This window comes from Hemitrygon akajei, chromosome 27 (assembly GCF_048418815.1).
Source record: "Hemitrygon akajei chromosome 27, sHemAka1.3, whole genome shotgun sequence".
Lineage (NCBI taxonomy): Eukaryota > Metazoa > Chordata > Chondrichthyes > Myliobatiformes > Dasyatidae > Hemitrygon > Hemitrygon akajei.
The window spans coordinates 40,229,377-40,253,923 of record NC_133150.1 but is presented as its reverse complement, the minus strand read 5'-3'; the positions used below and the strand labels follow the sequence as shown (position 1 = coordinate 40,253,923).

Here is a 24,547-nt window from a genome sequence, read left to right as displayed (position 1 = left end):
CATTAAGTAATCTTGAATCTGCTTGTGTAAATTTGATTTTACCTGTCCATTTTCAGATCAATTTCTTCCTCAGTTTCGGGTGATTTATGGGCAGAAGATAAAGTAAGAGGAGTTGTGGGAAGAGCGGTCACAATCGATTGTCACTATGCACCAATGTACCGTTCACACACAAAGTATTTCTGCCACATGCGGGGTCACCAGTGCACATCGTTAGTGAATACAAATGGGCAAACTGAGCAGTCTGGAAGAATGACAATCAGAGATAAGACATCCCAAGGAATATTTACTGTTACAATGGAGAATCTTGTCTTTCAAGATACAGGAGTTTACAGATGTGGAATTGCAACATCTGGCAAGTCTCTGGTGTTTGATGTGCAGCTACAAGTATCTGACGGTAGGTTTCTCATTGATTACCTTTATGTCTCCAGTGAAAAGTCTGATGCATATTTGTTCCAGGAAGTGTCAGGGAAGCATGGATATCCTGAGGCTCCTCAGCAGTGCAGACGCTGTGGGAAGTGGGCAGGGGTTGGGAAACCCCACATGTTGTCCGTGCACTGACTGGCCAACAATTTCCACTGGAAGGCTCAGCACACTTTCCTGCCATCTTATAGCACGTGGTCCACATCCCTCAAATCCCTCATTTTCATATCCCCGTCCAAAAGCTTCTTAAATATAGTTATGATATCCCGTTCTACCAGCTCGTCTGACTGTGTGTTCCATGCAGTCAGCACCATCAGTGTAAATAAAACTCATCTTGCAAACATTCTTTAAACATTCCCCCTATTGCCTTCAAACTATGCTCACTATTATGTGATATTTCAACCCCGGGAATAGATTCTGACCATCTTCCCTACTGTGACTTCTGTAACTTTATAAACCTCCATCAGGCCTCTCCTCAGCCAACTATACTGCAGCAAAAACAATCCAAGTTTGTCAAACTTCTCCCCGTAGCTACAATCCGGGTAACATTTATTCATTTATACATTTATTTATTTATTTCATTTATTCCTTGATTAAGATACAGCGTGGAATAGAGATATCAAGCCCTTAGAGCTGTGCCACCTAGTAATCCCCCAGATTTAACCCCAGCCTAAACCTCAGACAATCTGCAATGTCCAATTAACCTACCAACTTCTCGGTCTTTGGACTGTGGAAGGAAACTGGAGCACCTGAAAGAAACCCACTCAAACATAGGGAGAACATAGAAACTCCTTACAGACAGAAGCAGGAATTAGCATGGTAAAGCCTTCTGCTAACCATTATACTACAATGCCACCCTTGTGACATTCTGATGACATCTTTACCATCACTCTTTACCCTCACCTCCACATCTTTCCTATAGTGTTGCAATCAGAATTACAAATTACTGTGTTTCGCAAAAGTGCCCTAACCAGGGTCTTTTGAGTCTACAAAATGCTTTTTCAGCTTTAGTTTCCAGTATGTAAGATGAAGAAGGAGAATGTGCTGAATGCTTTCATTACCATTATATCCACGAGGTGGCACTTTCAGTGAGCAATGGACTAGAACCCCAAGAACTCTCCTGAAATCAATTCAGAAGGGATCCAGATATTAAATTCCAGGTGATGTAAAACTCCCCAATGCACGAGGAGCATTTGATGCCTCTGGGCCTCTACTGGCAGGAGCTTAGAAGAATGAGCACGGAAAAGCTACTGGTTGTGGAGAGGATGTTTCCTATACTGTGGACCACTAGGACCAGAGGGCACAGACTCAGAAACAAAGAGAGATGAGGAGGAATTTATTTTGCCAGAGACTGGTGAATCTGTGGAATTCATTGCCACAGGCATCTGTGGAGGCCAAATTGTTGGGAATATTTAAAGCAGAACTCGACAGTTTTCTAGGATAACCACCAATGCTGTCTTTGCGAGTCAGGCTGTTGGGTGCCATTTAAACTGCCTCCATGCTGCTGAGAGAGATTGGAACTCTGATTTTCACGCAGATACATACTCAGAGTCATTACTGCTGTCCTGATCTGGAGACCTGCTGTGTTCAGGGATAATGGCAGACAAGGCAATTCAGTCAGATACAAGGAGGCAGAGACACAGAGAGGTAGATGAGCTGCTGAGATTCCAGATGTGTGGGTCCTGGTTCAGATACAGAACTGCTGAAATTTTTAGTGTGTTTGATTTTCGTATGTTTTTTGGTTGTTTTCCACAGAACCCGTGTCTGTTCCGTTACTTCGATTTTCACCACTGACAAGAGGCTCAAGTTGTGGGAACTATGTGTCAGTGTTCTGTGAGCCTGTCCATGGATCCCTTCCCATTCAGTACTCATGGTACGAAAAGACCCCATCTGGGGATTCAAAGATCTCTGATAACAAAAAAATGGATCTACATTGTCAATCCTTAAAATACAATAACTATCTGTATTATTGCAATGTCTCAAATGGTAATGGAACAAAGTCCAGTGAAATGATCAGAGTGTCCACCTCCAACAATGTCAGGAACTGCAGATATGTGATTGAAGTCAACAGAATGGGTAAGTAGTGCAGAGGTTGATTCGTTATGATGGTCAAATGAGTACAACTGAATGACTGATGTGTATTGGATATTGTATTGTTGGAACACAATATCCAATAAACATGGCTTAGATGGTAAGGTGTTCTTGCTGATTCGATACACTCCTGTGCCTGGGACTCGCTGCCTTGATTTGGCCCATACCTGTCCTTTCCATTCTGCCCAGAAGCTTCAATCAGTCAGACAAGCTCTTCTTCCTCTCTCTCATGCTACCAACAGTTTTGGTCTGATGAAAGATGTTCTTGTTATGGAAGGAAGCTTGCAAAGGATCAGCAGACTGATTTCTGGGATGCCATGAGTGACACAGAACAGAGAACCGGTTGATTAGGTTTTTATTTGCTGGTGTTCAGCAGGCTTAAAGGTGATCTCAGAGAAACCTGCAATATTTTACCAGGCTGATACAAATGCAGTTAGGACACTTCCAGTACCAGGGAATTCTGGATAGTCAAGAGAATCTCAGCTCCAAGAGGATCACAAGCTTCTTCTTAGATTTGGAGTCTTGCATGCCTCAATAACCTGTAAATGTATGTTGGCTGGAGTGAGGGCTTTATGCATTGGCTCTTTGTAGGGTCACCCATGCCTAAATAGGTCAAAGTATAGAGGCCAGATTCAGAGTGATCCACCACTCCTCCAGGTTCGGGGGTTTCGCTCGGGACTAATAAACCTGAGTGGTAAAACAAACGGTTATGGAAACAGGAATGAAGAATCCTTCTACTTGAGTGATTTATGGTATTGCTCCGTCTCGAATCGGGACGTGCATGACTGTCAGCAGTGAAGACCAAGAGGAATCTACTGACATGATGAAGGAAGCCCTGAACACCGCCAGAGATAGAAAACCTGCACTGCTGCCCTAAAGGCCAGTGGTGTAATGGGCAGTAAGTAAGTAAGCATGGAGGATTAGAAATTATCTGAATGGTGAGCCACTTAAGACAGGGATTAGGAAACATTTCTTCTCCCAGAATGTGTTGAACCTGTATTCAAGAAAGATAGAGTAATTTTTCTCAGAGGTAGACGGATCAAGAGATATGGGAAACAAAAGACTTGCCTTTTCATTGAAAATGTCTCCTGCAATATCCTGTTGGACAAAAAGTGTACTTGAACCATTATCTCCCTGAATACTCAAGTACAGCTCTGACCACCTCTGCAGAGAGTGTTGGGGACCTAGAAGGAGATTTCCCGATGCTGGCTGAGGCCATCTCCCTGACTGGACCTTTCCCTAATTAGACAGAATTACAGTCTCCTCATTCCAAGACCTTTAACTTCTCCAGATGCATCTCCACACCATCAGTTTCTGAGTATGGGGAAGAATCTAAGGCGTCAGTAAATGTAATTGGGTGCACAGTAGACTAGCAATTAGTGATCAGTGATCAGGGCACAATTCCAGCCACTGTCTGCAAGATGTTTGTAAGTTCTCCCAGTGACTGCAGGTGTTTTCTCCAGGTGCCGTGCTTTCCTCCAGCATTACAGAGACGCACAGGTTAGCTTTGGTAAGTCATAGGCAAGCTGTTATTGCACTGGAAGCATGGAACACTTGCAGGCTGCCCCCCAGCACTTATTCTGTGATGGTCATTGTAAATGATGAATTTCACTGAGTGATCTGATGTACATATAACAAAAAAAGGTTATCTTTAATATTTTTAATGTGCAGTAAGTATTGATCACCTTTGGTCCACCATGCTCAGGTACCTATCGGTCTAACAATTGTGCTCTTTTGTTCCTCTAAATACAAAGAAGACAAAATTGAATTTTATTTTCTTTTAACAGGGAAAATTCATTTCTGTGAAAACACTGTGACAGAATCGATGACAACTGCTCAAAGGGAAAAAACTACTTCACCTCAAATGTAAAGTATAAGATTCTCTCTACAGGTGGTTTCAATGTTACTGCTTGAAAATAGAGCCAGCTGGGAGAGAAATATATTTCTCTTTAACTGGTGTTAAACATATTTGACAGGATTAACGTTGATGAAATGATGTATTGGAAACTGATTATTCCTGATGTTCTTGCATATGCATTAAGCCTGAGATCAAAGATAAATTTCTTTTTCCAAATATTTAAAAATTTAAATATCGTAGTTGAAGCTCATGTTCTGAGTCATAAAGTGTTTGTTGTGTGTTAGAACAACTGGCCCATCAGCCTGACACATCCAAGTCAACCAAGATGTTCATCTAGTTCAGCACATTTAATTTTATTTATTCCATACCCTCCTCTGCCAGGGATTCCCAACCTAGGATCAAGTTGAGTCGAGTGAAGTCAAGTTTATTGTCATATAACTATAGATTGCATACCATCAAATCAGACAATGTTTCTCCAAACAAAGGTGTAACACACATAGCACATAGTAACATATGAAAGTAAGGATGAAATCTACATTTGGATTACACATAAATAAACAAACAAAGGTGCATAAATTAAGTATTAAAAGGAACAGGACAGATTAACCAGTGACACTGACTTTATGGACTCCTTAGTTGCACATGGCATAAAAAGTTTGTAGACCCCTGTTCTAAGCCTTTCCTGCTCATGTATCTGTCAAAATGTCTTTTGAATGTTGTAAATGTATCCCCTTCTATGGATTGCTATGGCAGATTTTTGCATACACCTGAGACCCTATGTGTATAACATTGCTCCTTAGGTACTTTCCCCACTAAACGGAAGCCTGCACCTGCTTGCTTTACCGTACCCTCCCCGTGTAAAAAGACAGTGATCATTCACCTTATCGATGCCCCTCATGATTTTATATACCTCTGTTAAATGTCCTGTCAACATTCTAAGCTCCAGGGCAAAAATCACTGTCAATCCAACCCTCCATTATGACTCTAGCCCTCCATCTCAGGAATGTCCTCATGATTTTTCGGCTCCACACTTTCAGGTCTCATGGTATCTTTCCAGTAACCAGAAGACCACAACTGCACATGGTATTTGAAGAGTGGTCTCACTAACAGCTTGTACAGCCATAACATAGCATAACAATCTTGTACAGAGTGCCCAAACAAAATAAATGTACCAAATGGCTTCTTCATCATCCTGTCTACCTGTTTCATCACTTTCCGGTAACAATGTACCTGGAGGACTAGATCACTTTTTTGCAACACTCTCCATAGCTTCCTCCTACTATTTACTGTACATGTACATGTACTGTACTGTACTGGTTTAACTTGCCAAAATGCAAAACCTCCAATTTGAAAAACCCCACAGCAATCCACTAACTCATCCCACCAAGCCAATGATATATTCAATTTGTTTGCTCAGCCTGAACATTTGGGTCATTATCAAAGGCCTTGCTAAGTTTCAGATAGACAACATGCATTACCCTTTCCTCATGAATCTGCTCTGTCTGTAATGAGCTCATGTGATTGTCAAACTGCTTGCCCTGGGACGTTCACTGCAGGACTTCTTCTGGGTCTGTTGAAGATGTTCCACAGTCCAGATGAGAAAAAATGTTGACATGACATTAGCAACAGTGCAACAATCAATGTGGAAACTGGTGTGGGATTTGGAGGAAGTTGACTTTTGTAGGAGAGCTGGTTTTAAGCAGATGTAGTGTTTCCTTTATTAGATCCTTCAATGGTGAGTGCAGTGAGATCTGTAGATATTACCTCAGCTTCTCCCCATATCTTGATTGGTACACACAAGTGTTCATACATACATAATTATACTTTTTGGACCTTTTTAATAATTTATATTTTTTATTGATTTTAATGTCTTTCAGTGACTTGGTAAAGCACCCAATCTAACTGAAGACCCAACTTCCACTGACATGCTTTCTTCCTCTTCCCTCCTATTGGGCAGAAATTACAAAAGTCTGAAAGCATGTACTACAATCTTCAAGGACAGCTTCTTTCTCACTTTTATAAAACTATTGGATGGTCTCCTAGTATAATAAAATGGGCTTTTGATCTTCTAATCTACCTGGGCTTGCACATTACAAGAACATCCTTTCTTTTTATTTATTTTAACATTTGGCCCAGAATAGGCCATCCTGGCCCTTCAAGCCACACTGCCCCTTTAAAATCATGTTGACTATCCAAAATCAGATCTTGCCTTTGCAAATTCAGGTAGACCCTGTCTCAGAGAATTGCTTCTGGTCATTTATCCACCACAGATCTTTTGCTCACCAGCCTGGAATGGGACTGGATCAGTACTCTGTTGATTCAGAATTGTGGAAACACACTGAGATATCACTGGGCAGTGATAATGATGACTCCAATCAAATAAAAATCATTACTTGTGAAGAGCTCTGAGGACATGATGAGGGACGATGCTGTTCTCTTTCCAGTCAATGTCGAATTCAATTACATCAATTGACATTGTGGTAGATTCCTTAGAACACATTATTATTGCTTTCTTTATCATGTGTTTTTATCTGTTCTGCTTCAGATCTTGAAGAACAATGATTTTGTTCTGCTTTACAATTGTATACAGGAAATGACATTAAGTAATCTTGAATCTGCTTGTGTAAATTTGATTTTACCTGTCCATTTTCAGATCAATTTCTCCCTCAGTTTCGGGTGATTTATGGGCAGAAGATAAAGTAAGAGGAGTTGTGGGAAGAGCGGTCACAATCGATTGTCACTATGCACCGATGTACCGTTCACACACAAAGTATTTCTGCCACATGCGGGGTCACCAATGCACATCGTTAGTGAATACAAATGAGCAAACTGAACAGTCTGGAAGAATGACAATCAGAGATAAGACATCCCAAGGAATATTTACTGTTACAATGGAGAATCTTGTCTTTCAAGATACAGGAGTTTACAGATGTGGAATTGCAACATCTGGCAAGACTCTGGTGTTTGATGTGTATCTACAAGTATCGGACGGTAGGTTTCTCATTGATTACCTTTATGTCTCCAGTGAAATGTCTGATGCATATTTGTTCCAGGAAGTGTCAGGGAAGCATGGATATCCTGAGGCTCCTCAGCAGTGCAGATGCTGTGGGAAGTGGGCAGGGGTTGGGAAACCCCACATGTTGTCCGTGCACTGAGTGGCCAACAATTTCCACTGGAAGGCTCAGCACACTTTCCTGCCATCTTATAGCACATGGTCCATATCCCTCAAATCCCTCATTTTCATATCCCCATCCAAAAGCTTCTTAAATATAGTTATGATATCCCGTTCTACCAGCTCGTCTGATTGTGTGTTCCATGCAGTCAGCACCATCAGTGTAAATAAAACTCATCTTGCAAACATTCTTTAAGCATTCCCCCTATTGCCTTCAAACTATGCTCACTATTATTTGATATTTCAACCCTGGGAATAGATTCTGACCATCTTTCCTACTGTGACTTCTGTAACTTTATAAACCTCCATCAGGCCTCTCCTCAGCCTACTATACTGCACCAAAAACATTCCAAGTTTGTCAAACTTCTCCCTGTAGCTACAACCCGGGTAACATTTATTTATTTATTTATTTATTTATCTATCTATCTATCTATTTATTTATTTCATTTATTCTTTGATTAAGATACAGCGTGGAATAGAGATATCAAGCCCTTAGAGCTGAGCCACCCAGTAATCCCCCAGATTTAACCCCAGCCTAAACCTCAGGCAATCTGCAATGTCCAATTAACCTACCAACTTCTCGGTCTTTGGACTGTGGAAGGAAACTGGAGCACCTGAAAGAAACCCACACAAACATAGGGAGAACATAGAAACTCCTTACAGACAGAAGCAGGAATTAGCATGGTAAAGCCTTGTGCTAACCATTATATTACAATGCCACCCTTGTGACATTCTGATGACATCTTTACCATCACTCTTTACCCTCACCTCCACATCTTTCCTATAGTGTTGCAATCAGAATTACAAATTACTGTGTTTCGCAAAAGTGCCCTAACCAGGGTCTTTTGAGTCTACAAAATGCCTTTTCAGCTTTAGTTTCCAGTATGTAAGATGAAGAAGGAGAATGTGCTGAATGCTTTCATTACCATTGTATCCACGAGGTAGCACTTTCAGTGAGCAATGGACTAGAACCCCAAGAACTCTCCTGAAATCAATTCAGAAGGGATCCAGATATTAAATTCCAGGTGATGTAAAACTCCCCAATGCACGAGGAGCATTTGATGCCTCTGGGCCTCTACTGGCAGGAGCTTAGAAGAATGAGCACGGAAAATCTACTGGTTGTGGAGAGGATGTTTCCTATACTGTGGACCACTAGGACCAGAGGGCACAGACTCAGAAACAAAGAGAGATGAGGAGGAATTTATTTTGCCAGAGACTGGTGAATCTGTGGAATTCATTGCCACAGGCATTGGTGGAGGCCAAATTGTTGGGAATATTTAAAGCAGAACTCGACAGTTTTCTAGGATAACCACCAATGCTGTCTTTGCGAGTCAGGCTGTTGGGTGCCATTTAACTGCCACCTTGCTGCTGAGAGAGATTGTAACTCTGATTTTCACGCAGATACATACTCAGTGTCATTACTGCTGTCCTGATCTGGAGACCTGCTGTGTTCAGGGATAATGGCAGACAAGGCAATTCAGTCAGATACAAGGATGCAGAGACACAGAGAGGTAGATGAGCTGCTGAGATTCCAGATGTGTGGGTCCTGGTTCAGATACAGAACTGCTGAAATTCTAAGTGTGTTTGATTTTCGTATGTTTTTTGGTTGTTTTCCACAGAACCCGTGTCTGTTCCGTTACTTCGATTTTCACCACTGACAAGAGGCTCAAGTTGTGGGAACTATGTGTCAGTGTTCTGTGAGCCTGTCCATGGATCCCTTCCCATTCAGTACTTATGGTACGAAAAGACCCCATCTGGGGATTCAAAGATCTCTGATAACAAAAAAATGGATCTACATTGTCAATCCTTAAAATACAATAACTATCTGTATTATTGCAATGTCTCAAATGGTAATGGAACAAAGTCCAGTGAAATGATCAGAGTGTCCACCTCCAACAATGTCAGGAACTGCAGATATGTGATTGAAGTCAACAGAATGGGTAAGTAGTGCAGAGGTTGATTCGTTATGATGGTCAAATGAGTACAACTGAATGACTGATGTGTACTGGATATTGTATTGTTGGAACACAATATCCAATAAACCTTAGATGGTAAGGTGTTCTTGCTGATTCGATACACTCCTGTGCCTGGGACACGCTGCCTTGATTTGGCCCATACCTGTCCTTTCCATCCTGGCCCGAAGCTTAAATTAGTCAGACTATCTCTTCTTCCTCCCTCTCATGCTACCAACAGTTTTGGTCTGATGAAAGATGTTCTTGTTATGGAAGGAAGCTAGCAAAGGATCAGCAGACTGATTTCTGGGATGCCATGAGTGACACAGAACAGAGAACCGGTTGATTAGGTTTTTATTTGCTGCTGTTCAGCAGGCTTAAAGGTGATCTCAGAAAAACCTGCAATATTTTACCAGGCTGATACAAATGCAGTTAGGACACTTCCAGTACCAGGGAATTCTAGATAGTCAAGAGAATCTCAGCTCCAAGAGGATCACAAACTTCTTCTTAGATTTGGAGTCTTGCATGCCTCAATAACCTGTAAATGTATGTTGGCTGGAGTGAGGGCTTTATGCATTGGCTCTTTGTAGGGTCACCCATGCCTAAATAGGTCAAAGTGTAGAGGTCAGACTCAGAGTGATCCACCACTCCTCCAGGTTCGGGGGTTTCGCTTGGGACTAATAAACCTGAGTGGTAAAACAAAATGGTTATGGAAACAGGAATGAAGAATCCTTCTACTTCAGTGATTTATGGTATTGCTCCGTCTCGATTGTGACGTGCATGACTGTCAGCAGTGAAGACCAAGAGGAATCTACTGACATGATGAAGGAAGCCCTGAACACCGCCAGAGATAGAAAACCTGCATTGCTGCCCTAAAGGCCAGTGGTGTAATGGGCAGTAAGTAAGTAAGCATGGAGGATTAGAAATTATCTGAATGGTGAGACACTTAAGACAGGGATTAGGAAACATTTCTTCTCCCAGAATGTGTTGAACTAGTATTCAAGAAAGATAGAGTTATTTTTCTCAGAGGTAGATGGATCAAGAGATATGGGAAACAAAAGACTTGCCTTTTCATTGAAAATGTCTCCTGCATTATCCTGTTGGACAAAAAGTGTACTTGAACCATTATCTCCCTGAATACTCAAGTACAGCTATGACCACCTCTGCAGAGAGTGTTGGGGACCTAGAAGGAGATTTCCCGATGCTGGCTGAGGCCATCTCCCTGACTGGATCTTTCCCTAATTAGACAGAATTACAGTCTCCTCATTCCAAGACCTTTAACTTCTCCAGATGCATCTCCACACCATCAGTTTCTGAGTATGGGAAGAATCTAAGGTGCCAGTAAATGTAATTGGGTGCACAGTAGACTAGCAATTAGTGATCAGTGATCAGGGCCCAATTCCAGCCACTGTCTGCAAGATGTTTGTAAGTTCTCCCAGTGACTGCAGGTGTTTTCTCCAGGTGCCGTGCTTTCCTCCAGCATTACAGAGACGCACAGGTTAGCTTTGGTAAGTCATAGGCAAGCTGTTATTGCACTGGAAGCATGGAACACTTGCAGGCTGCCCCCCAGCACTTATTCTGTGATGGTCATTGTAAATGATGAATTTCACTGAGTGATCTGATGTACATATAACGAAAAAAGATTATCTTTAAAATTTTTAATGTGCAGTAAGTATTGATCACCTTTGGTCCACCATGCTCAGGTACCTATTGGTCTAACAATTGTGCTCTTTTGTTCCTCTAAATACAAAGCAGACAAAATTGAATTTTATTTTCTTTTAACAGGGAAAATTCATTTCTGTGAAAACACTGTGACAGAATCGATGACAACTGCTCAAAGGGAAAAAACTACTTCACCTCAAATGTAAAGTATAAGATTCTCTCTACAGGTGGTTTCAATGTAACTGCTTGAAAATAGAGCCAACTGGGAGAGAAATATATTTCTCTTTAACTGGTGTTAAACATATTTGACAGGATTAACGTTGATGAAATGATGTATTGGAAACTGAGTATTCCTGATGTTCTTCCATATGCATCAAGCCTGAGATCAAAGATAAATTTCTTTTTCCAAAAATTTAAAAATTTAAACATTGCAGTTGAAGCTCATGTTCTGAGTCATAAAGTGTTTGTTGTGTGTTAGAACAACTGGCCCATCAGCCTGACACATCCAAGTCAACCAAGATATTCATCTAGTTCAGCACGTTTAATTTTATTTATTCCATACCCTCCTCTGCCAGGGATTCCCAACCTAGGATCAAGTTGAGTCGAGTGAAGTCAAGTTTATTGTCATATAACTATAGAATGCATACCATCAAATCAGACAATGTTTCTCCAAACAAAGGTGTAACACACATAGCACATAGTAACATATGAAAGTAAGGATGAAATCTACAATTGGATTACACATAAATAAACTAACAAAGGTGCATAAATTAAGTATTAAAAGGAACAGGACAGATTAACAAGTGACACTGACTTTATGGACTCCTTAGTTGCACATGGCATAAAAAGTTTGTAGACCCCTGTTCTAAGCCTTTCCTGCTCATGTATCTGTCAAAATGTCTTTTGAATGTTGTAAATGTATCCCCTTCTATGGATTGCTATGGCAGATTTTTGCATACACCTGAGACCCTATGTGTATAACATTGCTCCTTAGGTACTTTCCCCACTAAACGGAAGCCTGCACCTGCTTGCTTTACCGTACCCTCCCCGTGTAAAAAGACAGTGATCATTCACCTTATCGATGCCCCTCATGATTTTATATACCTCTGTTAAATGTCCTGTCAACATTCTAAGCTCCAGGGCAAAAATCACTGTCAATCCAACCCTCCATTATGACTCTAGCCCTCCATCTCAGGAATGTCCTCATGATTTTTCGGCTCCACACTTTCAGGTCTCATGATATCTTTCCAGTAACCAGAAGACCACAACTGCACATGGTATTTGAAGAGTGGTCTCACTAACAGCTTGTACAGCCATAACATAGCATAACAATCTTGTACAGAGTGCCCAAACAAAATAAATGTACCAAATGGCTTCTTCATCATCCTGTCTACCTGTTTCATCACTTTCCGGTAACAATGTACCTGGAGGACTAGATCACTTTTTTGCAACATTCTCCATAGCTTCCTCTTACTATTTACTGTACATGTCTTGCACTGGTTTAACCTGCCAAAATGCAAAACCTCCAATTTGAAAAACCCATGGCAATCCACTAACTCATCCCACCAAGCCAATGATATATTCAATTTGTTTGCTCAGCCTGAACATCTGTGTCATTATCAAAGGCCTTGCTAAGTTTCAGATAGACAACATCCATTGCCCTTTCCTCATGAATCTGCTCTGTCTGTAATGAGCTCATGTGATTGTCAAACTGCTTGCCCTGGGGCGTTCACAGCAGGACTGATTCTGGGTCTGTTGAAGATGTTCCACACTCCAGATGAGAAAAAATGTTGACATGACATTAGCAACAGTGCAACAGTCAATGTGGAAACCGGTGTGGGATTTGGAGGGAGTTGACTTTTTTAGGAGAGCTGGTTTTAAGCAGATGTAGTGTTTCCTTTATTAGATCCTTCAATGGTGAGTGCAGTGAGATCTGTAGATATTACCTCAGCTTCTCCCCATATCTTGATTGGTACACACAAGTGTTCATACATACATAATTATACTTTTTGGACCTTTTTAATAATTTATATTTTTTATTGATTTTAATGCCTTTCAGTGATTTGGTAAAGCACCCAATCTAACTGAAGACCCAACTTCCACTGACATGCTTTCTTCCTCTTCCCTCCTATTGGGCAGAAATTACAAAAGTCTGAAAGCATGTACTACAATCTTCAAGGACAGCTTCTTTCTCACTTTTATAAAACTATTGGATGGTCTCCTAGTATAATAAAATGGGCTTTTGATCTTCTAATCTACCTGGGCTTGCACCTTACAAGAACATCCTTTCTTTTTATTTATTTTAACATTTGGCCCAGAATAGGACATCCTGGCCCTTCAAGCCACACTGCCCCTTTAAAATCATGTTGACTATCCAAAATCAGATCTTGCCTTTGCAAATTCACGTAGACCCTGTCTCAGAGAAATGCTTCTGGTAATTTACCCACCACAGATCTTTTGCTCACCAGCCTGGAATGGGACTGGATCAGTACTCTGTTGATTCAGAATTGTGGAAACACACTGAGACATCACTGGGCAGTGATAATGATGACTCCAATCAAATAAAAATTATTATTTGTGAAGAGCTCTGAGGACATGATGAGGGACGATGCTGTTCTCTTTCCAGTCAATGTGGAATTCAATTGCATCAATTGACATTGTGGTAGATTCCTTAGAACACATTATTATTGCTTTCTTTATCATGTGTTTTTATCTGTTCTGCTTCAGATCTTGAGGAACAATGATTTTGTTCTGCTTTACAATTGTATACAGGAAATGACATTAAGTAATCTTGAATCTGCTTGTGTAAATTTGATTTTACTTGTCCATTTTCAGATCAATTTCTCCCTCAGTTTCGGGTGATTTATGGTCAGAAGATAAAGTAAGAGGAGTTGTGGGAAGAGCGGTCACAATCGATTGTCACTATGCACCAGTGTACCGTTCACACACAAAGTATTTCTGCCGCATGCGGGGTCACCAGTGCACATCGTTAGTGAATACAAATGGGCAAACTGAACAGTCTGGAAGAATGACAATCAGAGATAAGACATCCCAAGGAATATTTACTGTTACAATGGAGAATCTTGTCTTTCAAGATACAGGAGTTTACAGATGTGGAATTGCAACATCTGGCAAGTCTCTGGTGTTTGATGTGCAGCTACAAGTATCTGACGGTAGGTTTCTCATTGATTACCTTTATCTCTCCAGTGAAATGTCTGATGCATATTTGTTCCAGGAAGTGTCAGGGAAGCATGGATATCCTGAGGCTCCTCAGCAGTGCAGACGCTGTGGGAAGTGGGCAGGGGTTGGGAAACCCCACATGTTGTCCGTGCACTGAGTGGCCAACAATTTCCACTGGAAGGCTCAGCACACTTTCCTGCCATCTTAGAGCATGTGGTCCACATCCCTCAAATCCCTCATTTTCATATCCTCGTCCAAAAGCTTCTTAAATATAGTTATGATATCCCGTTCTACCAGCTTGTCTGACTGTGTATTCCATGCAGTCAGCACCATCAGTGTAAATAAAACTCATCTTGCGAACATTCTTTAAGCATTCCTCCTATTGCCTTCAAACTATGCTCACTATTATTTGATATTTCAACCCTGGGAATAGATTCTGACCATCTTCCCTACTGTGACTTCTGTAACATTATAAACCTCCATCAGGCCTCTCCTCAGCCAACTATACTGCAGCAAAAACAATTCAAGTTTGTCAAACTTCTCCCCGTAGCTACAATCCGGGTAACATTTATTCATGTATTTATTTATTTATTTATTTATTTATTTATTTCATTTATTCCTTGATTAAGATACAGCGTGGAATAGAGATATCAAGCCCTTAGAGCTGTGCCACCCAGTAAACCCCCAGATTTAACCTCAGCCTAAACCTCAGACAATCTGCAATGTCCAATTAACCTACCAACTTCTCGGTCTTTTGACTGTGAAAGGAAACTGGAGCACCTGAAAGAAACCCACACAAACATAGGGAGAACATAGAAACTCCTTACACACAGAAGCAGGAATTAGCATGGTAAAGCCTTGTGCTAACCATTACACTACAATGCCACCCTTGTGACATTCTGATGACATCTTTACCATCACTCTTTACCCTCACCTCCACATCTTTCCTATAGTGTTGCAATCAGAATTACAAATTACTGTGTTTCGCAAAAGTGCCCTAACCAGGGTCTTTTGAGTCTACAAAATGCCTTTTCAGCTTTAGTTTCCAGTATGTAAGATGAAGAAGGAGAATGTACTGAATGCTTTCATTACCATTATATCCACGAGGTGGCAGTTCCAGTGAGCAATGGACTAGAACCCCAAGAACTCTCCTGAAATCAATTCAGAAGTGATCCAGATATTAAATTCCAGGTGATGTAAAACTCCCCAATGCACGAGGAGCATTTGATGCCTCTGGGCCTCTACTGGCAGGAGCTTAGAAGAATGAGCACGGAAAATCTACTGGTTGTGGAGAGGATGTTTCCTATACTGTGGACCACTAGGACCAGAGGGCACAGACTCAGAAACAAAGAGAGATGAGGAGGAATTTATTTTGCCAGAGACTGGTGAATCTGTGGAATTCATTGCCACAGGCATCTGTGGAGGCCAAATTGTTGGGAATATTTAAAGCAGAACTCGACAGTTTTCTAGGATAACCACCAATGCTGTCTTTGCGAGTCAGGCTGTTGGGTGCCATTTAAACTGCCTCCTTGCTGCTGAGAGAGATTGTAACTCTGATTTTCACGCAGATACATACTCAGAGTCATTACTGCTGTCCTGATCTGAAGACCTGCTGTGTTCAGGGATAATGGCAGACAAGGCAATTCAGTCAGATACAAGGAGGCAGAGACACAGAGAGGTAGATGAGCTGCTGAGATTCCAGATGTGTGGGTCCTGGTTCAGATACAGAACTGCTGAAATTTTTAGTGTGTTTGATATTCGTCTGTTTTTTGGTTGTTTTCCACAGAACCCGTGTCTGTTCCGTTACTTCGATTTTCACCACTGACAAGAGACTCAAGTTGTGGGAACTATGTGTCAGTGTTCTGTGAGCCTGTCCATGGATCCCTTCCCATTCAGTACTCATGGTACGAAAAGACTCCATCTGGGGCTTCAAAGATCTCTGATAACAAAAAAATGGATCTACATTGTCAATCCTTAAAATACAATAACTATCTGTATTATTGCAATGTCTCAAATGGTAATGGAACAAAGTCCAGTGAAATGATCAGAGTGTCCACCTCCAACAATGTCAGGAACTGCAGATATGTGATTGAAGTCAACAGAATGGGTAAGTAGTGCAGAGGTTGATTCGTTATGATGGTCAAATGAGTACAACTGAATGACTGATGTGTACTGGATATTGTATTGTTGGAACACAATATCCAATAAACATGGCTTAGATGGTAAGGTGTTCTTGCTGATTTGATACACTCCTGTGCCTGGGACTCGCTGCCTTGATTTGGCCCATACCTGTCCTTTCCATTCTGGCCAGAAGCTTCAATCAGTCAGACAAGCTCTTCTTCCTCCCTCTCATGCTACCAACAGTTTTGGTCTGATGAAAGATGTTCTTGTTATGGAAGGAAGCTAGCAAAGGATCAGCAGACTGATTTCTGGGATGCCATGAGTGACACAGAACAGAGAACCGGTTGATTAGGTTTTTATTTGCTGGTGTTCAGCAGGCTGAAAGGTGATCTCAGAAAAACCTGCAATATTTTACCAGGCTGATACAAATGCAGTTAGGACACTTCCAGTACCAGGGAATTCTGGATAGTCAAGAGAATCTCAGCTCCAAGAGGATCACAAGCTTCTTCTTAGATTTGGAGTCTTGCATGCCTCAATAACCTGTAAATGTATGTTGGCTGGAGTGAAGGCTTTATGCATTGGCTCTTTGTAGGGTCACCCATGCCTAAATAGGTCAAAGTGTAGAGGCCAGACTCAGAGTGATCCACCACTCCTCCAGGTTCGGGGGTTTCGCTCGGGACTAATAAACCTGAGTGGTAAAACAAAACGGTTATGGAAACAGGAATGAAGAATCCTTCTACTTGAGTGATTTATGGTATTGCTCCGTCTCGAATCGGGACTTGCATGACTGTCAGCAGTGAAGACCAAGAGGAATCTACTGACATGATGAAGGAAGCCCTGAACACCGCCAGAGATGGAAAACCTGCATTGCTGCCCTAATGGCTAGTGGTGTAATGGGCAGTAAGTAAGTAAGCATGGACGATTAGAAATTATCTGAATGGTGAGACACTTAAGACAGGGATTAGGAAACATTTCTTCTCCCAGAATGTATTGAACTGGTATTCAAGAAAGATAGAGTTATTTTTCTCAGAGGTAGACGGATCAAGAGATATGGGAAACAAAAGACTTGCCTTTTCATTGAAAATGTCTCCTGCATTATCCTGTTGGACAAAAAGTGTACTTGAACCATTATCTCCCTGAATACTCAAGTACAGCTATGACCACCTCTGCAGAGAGTGTTGGGGACCTAGAAGGAGATTTCCCGATGCTGGCTGAAGCCATCTCCCTGACTGGACCTTTCCCTAATTAGACAGAATTACAGTCTCCTCATTCCAAGACCTTTAACTTCTCCAGATGCATCTCCACACCATCAGTTTCTGAGTATGGGAAAGAATCTAAGGCGTCAGTAAATGTAATTGGGTGCACAGTAGACTAGCAATTAGTGATCAGTGATCAGGGCCCAATTCCAGCCACTGTCTGCAAGATGTTTGTAAGTTCTCCCAGTGACTGCAGGTGTTTTCTCCGGGTGCCGTGCTTTCCTCCAGCATTACAGAGACGCACAGGTTAGCTTTGGTAAGTCATAGGCAAGCTGTTATTGCACTGGAAGCATGGAACACTTGCAGGCTGCCCCCCAGCACTTATTCTGTTATGGTCATTGTAAATGATGAATTTCACTGAGTGATCTGATGTACATATAACGAAAAAAGATTATCTTTAAAATTTTTAATGTGCAGTAAGTATTGATCACCTTTGGTCCACCATGCTCAGGTACCTATTGGTCTAACAATTGTGCTCTTTTGTTCCTCTAAATACAAAGCAGACAAAATTGAATTTTATTTTCTTTTAACAGGGAAAATTCATTTCTGTGAAAACACTGTGACAGAATCGATGACAACTGCTCAAAGGGAAAAAACTACTTCACCTCAAATGTAAAGTATAAGATTCTCTCTACAGGTGGTTTCAATGTAACTGCTTGAAAATAGAGCCAACTGGGAGAGAAATATATTTCTCTTTAACTGGTGTTAAACATATTTGACAGGATTAACGTTGATGAAATGATGTATTGGAAACTGAGTATTCCTGATGTTCTTCCATATGCATCAAGCCTGAGATCAAAGATAAATTTCTTTTTCCAAAAATTTAAAAATTTAAACATTGCAGTTGAAGCTCATGTTCTGAGTCATAAAGTGTTTGTTGTGTGTTAGAACAACTGGCCCATCAGCCTGACACATCCAAGTCAACCAAGATATTCATCTAGTTCAGCACGTTTAATTTTATTTATTCCATACCCTCCTCTGCCAGGGATTCCCAACCTAGGATCAAGTTGAGTCGAGTGAAGTCAAGTTTATTGTCATATAACTATAGAATGCATACCATCAAATCAGACAATGTTTCTCCAAACAAAGGTGTAACACACATAGCACATAGTAACATATGAAAGTAAGGATGAAATCTACAATTGGATTACACATAAATAAACTAACAAAGGTGCATAAATTAAGTATTAAAAGGAACAGGACAGATTAACCAGTGACACTGACTTTATGGACTCCTTAGTTGCACATGGCATAAAAAGTTTGTAGACCCCTGTTCTAAGCCTTTCCTGCTCATGTATCTGTCAAAATGTCTTTTGAATGTTGTAAATGTATCCCCTTCTATGGATTGCTATGGCAGATTTTTGCATACACCTGAGACCCTATGTGTATAACATTGCTCCTTAGGTACTTTCCCCACTAAACGGAAGCCTGCACCTGCTTGCTTTACCGTACCCTCCCCGTGTAAAAAGACAGTGATCATTCACCTTATCGATGCCCCTCATGATTTTATATACCTCTGTTAAATGTCCTGTCAACATTCTAAGCTCCAGGGCAAAAATCACTGTCAATCCAACCCTCCATTATGACTCTAGCCCTCCATCTCAGGAATGTCCTCATGATTTTTCGGCTCCACACTTTCAGGTCTCATGATATCTTTCCAGTAACCAGAAGACCACAACTGCACATGGTATTTGAAGAGTGGTCTCACTAACAGCTTGTACAGCCATAACATAGCATAACAATCTTGTACAGAGTGCCCAAACAAAATAAATGTACCAAATGGCTTCTTCATCATCCTGTCTACCTGTTTCATCACTTTCCGGTAACAATGTACCTGGAGGACTAGATCACTTTTTTACAACATTCTCCATAGCTTCCTCTTACTATTTACTGTACATGTCTTGCACTGGTTTAACCTGCCAAAATGCAAAACCTCCAATTTGAAAAACCCCATGGCAATCCACTAACTCATCCCACCAAGCCAATGATATATTCAATTTGTTTGCTCAGCCTGAACATCTGTGTCATTATCAAAGGCCTTGCTAAGTTTCAGATAGACAACATCCATTGCCCTTTCCTCATGAATCTGCTCTGTCTGTAATGAGCTCATGTGATTGTCAAACTGCTTGCCCTGGGGCGTTCACAGCAGGACTGATTCTGGGTCTGTTGAAGATGTTCCACACTCCAGATGAGAAAAAATGTTGACATGACATTAGCAACAGTGCAACAGTCAATGTGGAAACCGGTGTGGGATTTGGAGGGAGTTGACTTTTTTAGGAGAGCTGGTTTTAAGCAGATGTAGTGTTTCCTTTATTAGATCCTTCAATGGTGAGTGCAGTGAGATCTGTAGATATTACCTCAGCTTCTCCCCATATCTTGATTGGTACACACAAGTGTTCATACATACATAATTATACTTTTTGGACCTTTTTAATAATTTATATTTTTTATTGATTTTAATGCCTTTCAGTGATTTGGTAAAGCACCCAATCTAACTGAAGACCCAACTTCCACTGACATGCTTTCTTCCTCTTCCCTCCTATTGGGCAGAAATTACAAAAGTCTGAAAGCATGTACTACAATCTTCAAGGACAGCTTCTTTCTCACTTTTATAAAACTATTGGATGGTCTCCTAGTATAATAAAATGGGCTTTTGATCTTCTAATCTACCTGGGCTTGCACCTTACAAGAACATCCTTTCTTTTTATTTATTTTAACATTTGGCCCAGAATAGGACATCCTGGCCCTTCAAGCCACACTGCCCCTTTAAAATCATGTTGACTATCCAAAATCAGATCTTGCCTTTGCAAATTCACGTAGACCCTGTCTCAGAGAAATGCTTCTGGTAATTTACCCACCACAGATCTTTTGCTCACCAGCCTGGAATGGGACTGGATCAGTACTCTGTTGATTCAGAATTGTGGAAACACACTGAGACATCACTGGGCAGTGATAATGATGACTCCAATCAAATAAAAATTATTATTTGTGAAGAGCTCTGAGGACATGATGAGGGACGATGCTGTTCTCTTTCCAGTCAATGTGGAATTCAATTGCATCAATTGACATTGTGGTAGATTCCTTAGAACACATTATTATTGCTTTCTTTATCATGTGTTTTTATCTGTTCTGCTTCAGATCTTGAGGAACAATGATTTTGTTCTGCTTTACAATTGTATACAGGAAATGACATTAAGTAATCTTGAATCTGCTTGTGTAAATTTGATTTTACTTGTCCATTTTCAGATCAATTTCTCCCTCAGTTTCGGGTGATTTATGGTCAGAAGATAAAGTAAGAGGAGTTGTGGGAAGAGCGGTCACAATCGATTGTCACTATGCACCAGTGTACCGTTCACACACAAAGTATTTCTGCCGCATGCGGGGTCACCAGTGCACATCGTTAGTGAATACAAATGGGCAAACTGAACAGTCTGGAAGAATGACAATCAGAGATAAGACATCCCAAGGAATATTTACTGTTACAATGGAGAATCTTGTCTTTCAAGATACAGGAGTTTACAGACGTGGAATTGCAACATCTGGCAAGTCTCTGGTGTTTGATGTGCAGCTACAAGTATCTGACGGTAGGTTTCTCATTGATTACCTTTATCTCTCCAGTGAAATGTCTGATGCATATTTGTTCCAGGAAGTGTCAGGGAAGCATGGATATCCTGAGGCTCCTCAGCAGTGCAGACGCTGTGGGAAGTGGGCAGGGGTTGGGAAACCCCACATGTTGTCCGTGCACTGAGTGGCCAACAATTTCCACTGGAAGGCTCAGCACACTTTCCTGCCATCTTAGAGCATGTGGTCCACATCCCTCAAATCCCTCATTTTCATATCCTCGTCCAAAAGCTTCTTAAATATAGTTATGATATCCCGTTCTACCAGCTTGTCTGACTGTGTATTCCATGCAGTCAGCACCATCAGTGTAAATAAAACTCATCTTGCGAACATTCTTTAAGCATTCCTCCTATTGCCTTCAAACTATGCTCACTATTATTTGATATTTCAACCCTGGGAATAGATTCTGACCATCTTCCCTACTGTGACTTCTGTAACATTATAAACCTCCATCAGGCCTCTCCTCAGCCAACTATACTGCAGCAAAAACAATTCAAGTTTGTCAAACTTCTCCCCGTAGCTACAATCCGTGTAACATTTATTCATGTATTCATTTATTTATTTATTTATTTATTTCATTTATTCCTTGATTAAGATACAGCGTGGAATAGAGATATCAAGCCCTTAGAGCTGTGCCACCCAGTAAACCCCCAGATTTAACCTCAGCCTAAACCTCAGACAATCTGCAATGTCCAATTAACCTACCAACTTCTCGGTCTTTTGACTGTGAAAGGAAACTGGAGCACCTGAAAGAAACCCACACAAACATAGGGAGAACATAGAAACTCCTTACACACAGAAGCAGGAATTAGCATGGTAAAGCCTTGTGCTAACCATTACACTACAATGCCACCCTTGTGACATTCTGATGACATCTTTACCATCACTCTTTACCCTCACCTCCACATCTTTCCTATAGTGTTGCAATCAGAATTACAAATTACTGTGTTTCGCAAAAGTGCCCTAACCAGGGTCTTTTGAGTCTACAAAATGCCTTTTCAGCTTTAGTTTCCAGTATGTAAGATGAAGAAGGAGAATGTACTGAATGCTTTCATTACCATTATATCCACGAGGTGGCAGTTCCAGTGAACAATGGACTAGAACCCCAAGAACTCTCCTGAAATCAATTCAGAAGTGATCCAGATATTAAATTCCAGGTGATGTAAAACTCCCCAATGCACGAGGAGCATTTGATGCCTCTGGGCCTCTACTGGCAGGAGCTTAGAAGAATGAGCACGGAAAATCTACTGGTTGTGGAGAGGATGTTTCCTATACTGTGGACCACTAGGACCAGAGGGCACAGACTCAGAAACAAAGAGAGATGAGGAGGAATTTATTTTGCCAGAGACTGGTGAATCTGTGGAATTCATTGCCACAGGCATCTGTGGAGGCCAAATTGTTGGGAATATTTAAAGCAGAACTCGACAGTTTTCTAGGATAACCACCAATGCTGTCTTTGCGAGTCAGGCTGTTGGGTGCCATTTAAACTGCCTCCTTGCTGCTGAGAGAGATTGTAACTCTGATTTTCACGCAGATACATACTCAGAGTCATTACTGCTGTCCTGATCTGAAGACCTGCTGTGTTCAGGGATAATGGCAGACAAGGCAATTCAGTCAGATACAAGGAGGCAGAGACACAGAGAGGTAGATGAGCTGCTGAGATTCCAGATGTGTGGGTCCTGGTTCAGATACAGAACTGCTGAAATTTTTAGTGTGTTTGATATTCGTCTGTTTTTTGGTTGTTTTCCACAGAACCCGTGTCTGTTCCGTTACTTCGATTTTCACCACTGACAAGAGACTCAAGTTGTGGGAACTATGTGTCAGTGTTCTGTGAGCCTGTCCATGGATCCCTTCCCATTCAGTACTCATGGTACGAAAAGACTCCATCTGGGGCTTCAAAGATCTCTGATAACAAAAAAATGGATCTACATTGTCAATCCTTAAAATACAATAACTATCTGTATTATTGCAATGTCTCAAATGGTAATGGAACAAAGTCCAGTGAAATGATCAGAGTGTCCACCTCCAACAATGTCAGGAACTGCAGATATGTGATTGAAGTCAACAGAATGGGTAAGTAGTGCAGAGGTTGATTCGTTATGATGGTCAAATGAGTACAACTGAATGACTGATGTGTACTGGATATTGTATTGTTGGAACACAATATCCAATAAACATGGCTTAGATGGTAAGGTGTTCTTGCTGATTTGATACACTCCTGTGCCTGGGACTCGCTGCCTTGATTTGGCCCATACCTGTCCTTTCCATTCTGGCCAGAAGCTTCAATCAGTCAGAAAAGCTCTTCTTCCTCCCTCTCATGCTACCAACAGTTTTGGTCTGATGAAAGATGTTCTTGTTATGGAAGGAAGCTAGCAAAGGATCAGCAGACTGATTTCTGGGATGCCATGAGTGACACAGAACAGAGAACCGGTTGATTAGGTTTTTATTTGCTGGTGTTCAGCAGGCTGAAAGGTGATCTCAGAAAAACCTGCAATATTTTACCAGGCTGATACAAATGCAGTTAGGACACTTCCAGTACCAGGGAATTCTGGATAGTCAAGAGAATCTCAGCTCCAAGAGGATCACAAGCTTCTTCTTAGATTTGGAGTCTTGCATGCCTCAATAACCTGTAAATGTATGTTGGCTGGAGTGAAGGCTTTATGCATTGGCTCTTTGTAGGGTCACCCATGCCTAAATAGGTCAAAGTGTAGAGGCCAGACTCAGAGTGATCCACCACTCCTCCAGGTTCGGGGGTTTCGCTCGGGACTAATAAACCTGAGTGGTAAAACAAAACGGTTATGGAAACAGGAATGAAGAATCCTTCTACTTGAGTGATTTATGGTATTGCTCCGTCTCGAATCGGGACTTGCATGACTGTCAGCAGTGAAGACCAAGAGGAATCTACTGACATGATGAAGGAAGCCCTGAACACCGCCAGAGATGGAAAACCTGCATTGCTGCCCTAATGGCTAGTGGTGTAATGGGCAGTAAGTAAGTAAGCATGGACGATTAGAAATTATCTGAATGGTGAGACACTTAAGACAGGGATTAGGAAACATTTCTTCTCCCAGAATGTATTGAACTGGTATTCAAGAAAGATAGAGTTATTTTTCTCAGAGGTAGATGGATCAAGAGATATGGGAAACAAAAGACTTGCCTTTTCATTGAAAATGTCTCCTGCATTATCCTGTTGGACAAAAAGTGTACTTGAACC

The 24,547-nt window shown here is 41.2% G+C and overlaps 1 protein-coding gene across 1 annotated transcript in view; it reads left to right on the top strand.

Moving 5' to 3' along the window:
• The first annotated feature begins 294 nt into the window (after nt 1-294).
• LOC140717006 (uncharacterized) overlaps nt 295-24,547 on the top strand; it is a 36,892-nt gene continuing 12,639 nt past the window's right edge. The window contains exons 1-11 of the mRNA XM_073030200.1: nt 295-394; nt 2,176-2,496; nt 4,299-4,377; nt 7,023-7,360; nt 9,161-9,481; nt 11,279-11,357; nt 13,991-14,328; nt 16,122-16,442; nt 18,246-18,324; nt 20,959-21,296; nt 23,086-23,406. Coding sequence (XP_072886301.1) covers nt 295-394; nt 2,176-2,496; nt 4,299-4,377; nt 7,023-7,360; nt 9,161-9,481; nt 11,279-11,357; nt 13,991-14,328; nt 16,122-16,442; nt 18,246-18,324; nt 20,959-21,296; nt 23,086-23,406 — 2,635 coding nt within the window. The remainder of the gene's footprint in view (nt 395-2,175; nt 2,497-4,298; nt 4,378-7,022; nt 7,361-9,160; nt 9,482-11,278; nt 11,358-13,990; nt 14,329-16,121; nt 16,443-18,245; nt 18,325-20,958; nt 21,297-23,085; nt 23,407-24,547) is intronic.